General features: G+C 54.8%; 1 protein-coding gene across 2 annotated transcripts in view; it reads left to right on the top strand.

Moving 5' to 3' along the window:
* Nucleotides 1-5,081, top strand: part of VWF (von Willebrand factor) — a 171,836-nt gene that overhangs the window by 64,987 nt on the left and 101,768 nt on the right. For both annotated transcript variants that reach the window (XM_032254537.1, XM_032254536.1), the window contains exons 14-15: nt 3,147-3,342; nt 4,098-4,313. In XM_032254537.1, the coding sequence (XP_032110428.1) occupies nt 3,147-3,342; nt 4,098-4,313 (412 nt within the window). The remainder of the gene's footprint in view (nt 1-3,146; nt 3,343-4,097; nt 4,314-5,081) is intronic.

Raw genomic sequence — 5,081 nt, 5'->3', positions numbered from 1 at the left:
GGCTCACCAAAATCTCTGCCTCCCAGGCTCAAGTGATTCTCCTGCCTCAGCCTCCCGAGTAGCTGGGATTACAGGTGCCTGCCACCATGCCTGGCTAATTTTTGTATTTTTTGTAGAGATGGGGTTACACCATGTTGGCCAGTCTGGTTCTCAAACTCCTGACCTCAAATGATCCACCTGCCTTAGCCTCCCAGAATGCTGGGATTACAGGCGTGAGCCATCACACCTGGCCAGCCAATCCACTTTCTCAGCATCCTCCCGCCTCACAGAGAGGGTGCTCTCCACCCACATGCTTTCTCCCTTCAATCAGCAGGGCTGTAACGTCTGATCCTGGGCAGTTGCCCTTCTTCCCCTCAGGTTTCTCTGGTCTTCGTCTCTCCCTGAGGAGATGAGAAGCCAACTTATTTCTTTGGGATGAGTTTGTGTCAGTTTAGCTAACAAGAAGCGATTTCCTTGGCCAAGATTCAGGACAGGGTCAGATGACCCCATGGCGTATAGAACTGTCTTTTTGTATATTTTTTCTTTTTCCTTATGCAGGTTCCTGGTGCTCATGGAAAGGGTCTGTCTTGTGGGTTTTATTATGAAGCAGGAAAGGGGGTGTTTGAGATGGGGCAGGAGGTGGGGAGCCTCAGAATGCTGACCCCAGGGTTTTGGGGACTGCAGTCTGGAGGCAAGAGCTGGAGGGAGGCCGGCTGGGGCAGAGACGGTGCCAGAGGAGGTGCTGCCAGGGTTCCTCTGGTCTCCTCCCCCAGGCGTGGTGTGCACGCTGTCCCTGTGGGGCTGGCGGTCCAGGCAGCAAGCCTCTGGCCAGCAGAAATCACACCCACTGTGTGCTGTTTCCCTGCCCTGCTGGCTGCCCTGCAGGGCCCGGGTGTGCCTTAGGCACAGTGGTGTGGAAAAGACCCTTGCACAGTCTTCATTTTCTCAGAACTGTCACTAAGCAGAGGTTTATTTCAAATAGCCAGTGTCTTAAGTGTCCCGCCCCTGGGTGCACCCACTCCCCTAACCCTGGCCAAGCCAACCTCTGAGACAAGCCAAGGAGATGGGAGAAGACCTGGTTTTAGAGTGAGGCATGGGAGTGATAGATGGCCTGGTGGGGGTGAATGAAAGCACCTTTGGGGAACATCAAAATTTGAGAAAGGAGAGAGAAAAGATGCCAAGAGATGGGGAGGGAGTGGAGGCGCGCCACCAGTTATGCCGCCTTACCCAGGGAGCCCTGACTGCGGGCACTGCATTCCAGCCCATCAGGAGGAGAACCCAGTTATTCACTTACTTATTCATTCATTTGTTCAATGATTCATTCATTCAACAAACACTTATTGAGTGTCTGCTGGCATGCTGTGGACTGAATGTCCATGTCCTCCCCAAATTTCTGTGTTGAAATCCTAACCTCCAAGGCGATGGTATTTGGAGGTGGGGCCTTTGGGAGGTGATGACGAATGAGGTGTGTGCCATTATAAAAGACCTCAGAGAGCTAGCTAGCCTCTTCCACCATGTGAGGACGCAGCTAGAAGGCACCACCTGTGAACCAGAAAGCAGGGCCCTCACCAGACACCAAATCTGCCAGCGCCTTGATCTTGGACTTCCCAGATTCCAGAATTGTGGGCAATCAGTATCACTTGTCTATAAGCCACCCAGTCTGTGATATTTTGTTATAGCAGCCTGAAAGGGCTAAGACAGGCACCATTCTAGATGCTGTGATTACGGCGGTGAGACAAAACAGATAAAAGTCCTTGCCTCACTTAGCTTCAGTTCTAACGGAGACAGACAGACAATAAACAAAACAAGCAAGTAAATCATACTATAGATCGGAAAGTGATGGATCCCGGGGAAATACAGCAGAGAAACGGGCAGGATGTGCCAGGTTGCGGGGATTTAAATTTTAAATAGGGAGGTGGGAGAAGGCCTAATGTGACAACATTTGATATTTGTCAAGCAAACAAGGAAACGTGACTCTGTCCCCTTTCTTAACAATGATGTTTACCTGGGTTCGATTTCTGTGGGCCTAGGACCTTCCACTGGATTGTTAATCCTGCATCTTGTTAGGCTGGAGCTGGAAGCTGAAAAGGGGCTCTGAGAGCTGACCCTGGCCCCTGAGGATTCAGAATGCAGGGAGGTCGTCCTGCCTTGGTAATGACACGAGGAGAGGGAGTCAGGACTCCTGGGTCCCGGCCCCCACTCCATCTTTGAATCAGGGTCCTCACCGTAGAAACCAGCAGATACCCCCAGCTGTGTAGGGGAAAGGCAGGTTCCACTCTCCTGGTTGTCCCCCAATGTGCACTTTGGGCTCAGAACTTTGTTCAGTTCTGAGAATGGACACTAAACCACATGCCGATGGCCTGGAGTTTGAATCCTGGACCTCTCCTGGTCACATTGAGTGACCAATTCGAGGTCTCCCTATATAGAGGGATCTTAAGTTTGTATGTGACTCTGGAGGTGTCAGGCCCACTGGTGTGGATGGCATGGAGGGCAGAGCACTTTGGGCTGGGCTCAACCTGCCTGCTCACTCACCCCGGCTCTGCCACTACCTCCCTGACTGGGGGCAGGTCATGTTCCCTCTTCGGGCCTCTGCTTCTCCATCCTTAAATGATCTGATAATTTTTTTTTTTTTTGAGACAGAGCCTTGCTCTGCCCCTCAGGTTGGAGTGCAGTGGCACTATCTGACTCATTGCAACCTCCGCCTCCCAGGTTCAAGCGATTCTCCTGCCTCAGCCTCCCCAGTAGCTGGGATTACAGGTGCGCACCACCATGCCTGGCGAATTTTTGTATTTTTTAGTAGAGACAGGGTTTTACCATGTTGATCAGGGTGGTCTCGAACTCCTGACCTCGTGATCCACACACCTCGGCCTCCCAAAGTGCTGGAATTACAGGCATGAGCCTCCGTGCTGGGCTGATCTGACAATTTATAAAATCCCTTGTGGCAGGACAGGGCTCTGATGATTTGGGAACAGGGATGGAGCCGGTAAGTTTACACTGCAGTTCACTCCCCCCAACCCCTTTTGCAGCCCAGGGCTTAGCTGCTTTTTATTAAATTCATATTTATTTTTCACCCGGGGAACTTTTTTGATTAAAACCATCTCATTAGCGAAACAACTCTGCGCTGCTTTGGCGGCAGTGGCACCAGGGTGGCCTGGTCTCTCCCGCAGCTGTCCCCCGTCTACTCCGGGAAGACCTGCGGCCTGTGTGGGAATTACAACGGCAACCAGGGCGACGACTTCCTTACCCCCTCCGGGCTGGCGGAGCCCCGGGTGGAGGACTTCGGGAACGCCTGGAAGCTGCACGGGGACTGCCAGGACTTGCAGAAGCAGCACAGCGATCCCTGCGCCCTCAACCCGCGCATGAGTACGTGAGCCTGGGGGCAAGGCAGGGACCCCGCAGAGCCTCGAGGTCCCCACATCCAGTGCAGTGGGTTCGCGGGGCAAGTGCGCCCACCGCGCGGAGGCGGGGGCGGGGGCGGGGAGCGAGGAAAGGGGTGGGGCATTATTTTTAGCGTCAGCATTCGATCAAATGAACTGGGTCATTTGCTCTTCAAAGTCCCTTTATTGGGCCCCGGGAAAGAGAAAAAAAAAAAAAAAAAAAAAGTCCACGGAAGCAGGAGGATCGCTTGAGGCGAGGAGTTCGAGACCAGTCTGGGCAACGTAGGGAGTCCCCATTTCTATTAAAATGATAATTTTAAAAATTAGCCGGGCGTGGTGGGGTGCGCTTGGAATCTCAGCTACTCAGGAGGCTGAGGCGGGACGGTCGCAGGAACCCCTGAGGTCAGGGCTGCAGTGAGCCGAGATCGCATCTCTGCACTCCAGCCTGGGCGACAGAGCAAGACCGTGTCTCTCTAAAAATAAAATTAAATAAAAGACCATAGTCCACAGTCCCTGCCCTCGGCGTTCCCAGTCTACGGCAGCAGCAGCTCAGGCACTCAGCGTTAGACGATATAGTAAGATAAGTGGACTGGGGGGTGGGGTGGAATTTGCAGATTTCTCTGCGCGACCTTGCGGCCCTCTATCGGCAGCAGCGCTGGGCTATTTCCCGGGGGGTTGGCCTGGGGGGCGTGGCACCCCCCACTCCCGCGCCATCCCGGCTCTCTCGTCTCGCCCCCACAGCCAGGTTCTCCGAGGAGGCGTGCGCGGTCCTGGCGTCCCCCGCGTTCGAGGCCTGCCATCGCGCCGTCAGCCCGCTGCCCTACCTGCGGAACTGCCGCTACGACGTGTGCTCCTGCTCCGACGGCCGCGAGTGCCTGTGCGGCGCCCTGGCCAGCTACGCCGCGGCCTGCGCGGGGAGAGGCGTGCGCATCGCCTGGCGCGAGCCGGGACGCTGCGGTGCGTGCCCGCCTGCCCACCCCCCGCATCCGTCCACGCGTCCCTTTCGAAGCCCTTTCTCTGCGTTATTTCCTGTGGAAAGAGGGCCTGGGGCATTGTGACAAGCACGGGTTGGGGGGACGGCTCACTGGCATCCACCTCTCCCTTCCACCTCCCAGCAGGACGCGCGGTGGAGACCTCCTGGGGCCTGTCCCAGGACAAGTTGGCTCCCTGTACCTGGAGGCCTAGAACTTGGGGATCCTTGTAGAGCAGGGGTTTCCAGTGGCTGCTGCCACCTGGTGTTCGTTCGGCACCCGTAAGGTCAGGCTGTGGAGCCAGTGGGTCCCAGATCCTGCTGGGTCCACGCACCCCCGAGAGTCCGATGAAGGCAAGGGGAAATTCGCATTCAAACCCTTTGCTTATAACTCCAGGCAAACCACCCATAGGCAAAATCTCTGGCACTGTACAGAATTATATGAAGGTGAATTACATCACTGTGCCCAGTTGGCTTTAGATTCTCACTCCGCGCTGCTGGAAACTGGGGACCAGAATTGGTATCTGCTCGCACTCTGGTCCCTGGGTGCCTGGATTGGGTTTTTTGTTTTTGTTATTGCTAAGGGGACATTTGCTGCATGCCCAGTGGGGTCGGGCAAGAGTGATGATATACAACTCCAAATTCACTGTTAGAGTCAGAGATGGAAACTGCAGCCCTACTATACCTGTCACGCTAAGTAAAAGGATGAGTAGATTCAGGGCAGGGAAAACCAAGGAAGGCTTTTTGGGGGACGT

Source organism: Sapajus apella, unplaced genomic scaffold, assembly GCF_009761245.1.
Source record: "Sapajus apella isolate SASKATOON/1434 unplaced genomic scaffold, GSC_monkey_1.0 scaffold86, whole genome shotgun sequence".
NCBI lineage: Eukaryota > Metazoa > Chordata > Mammalia > Primates > Cebidae > Sapajus > Sapajus apella.
This window is presented reverse-complemented; position numbering and strand designations above follow the sequence as displayed.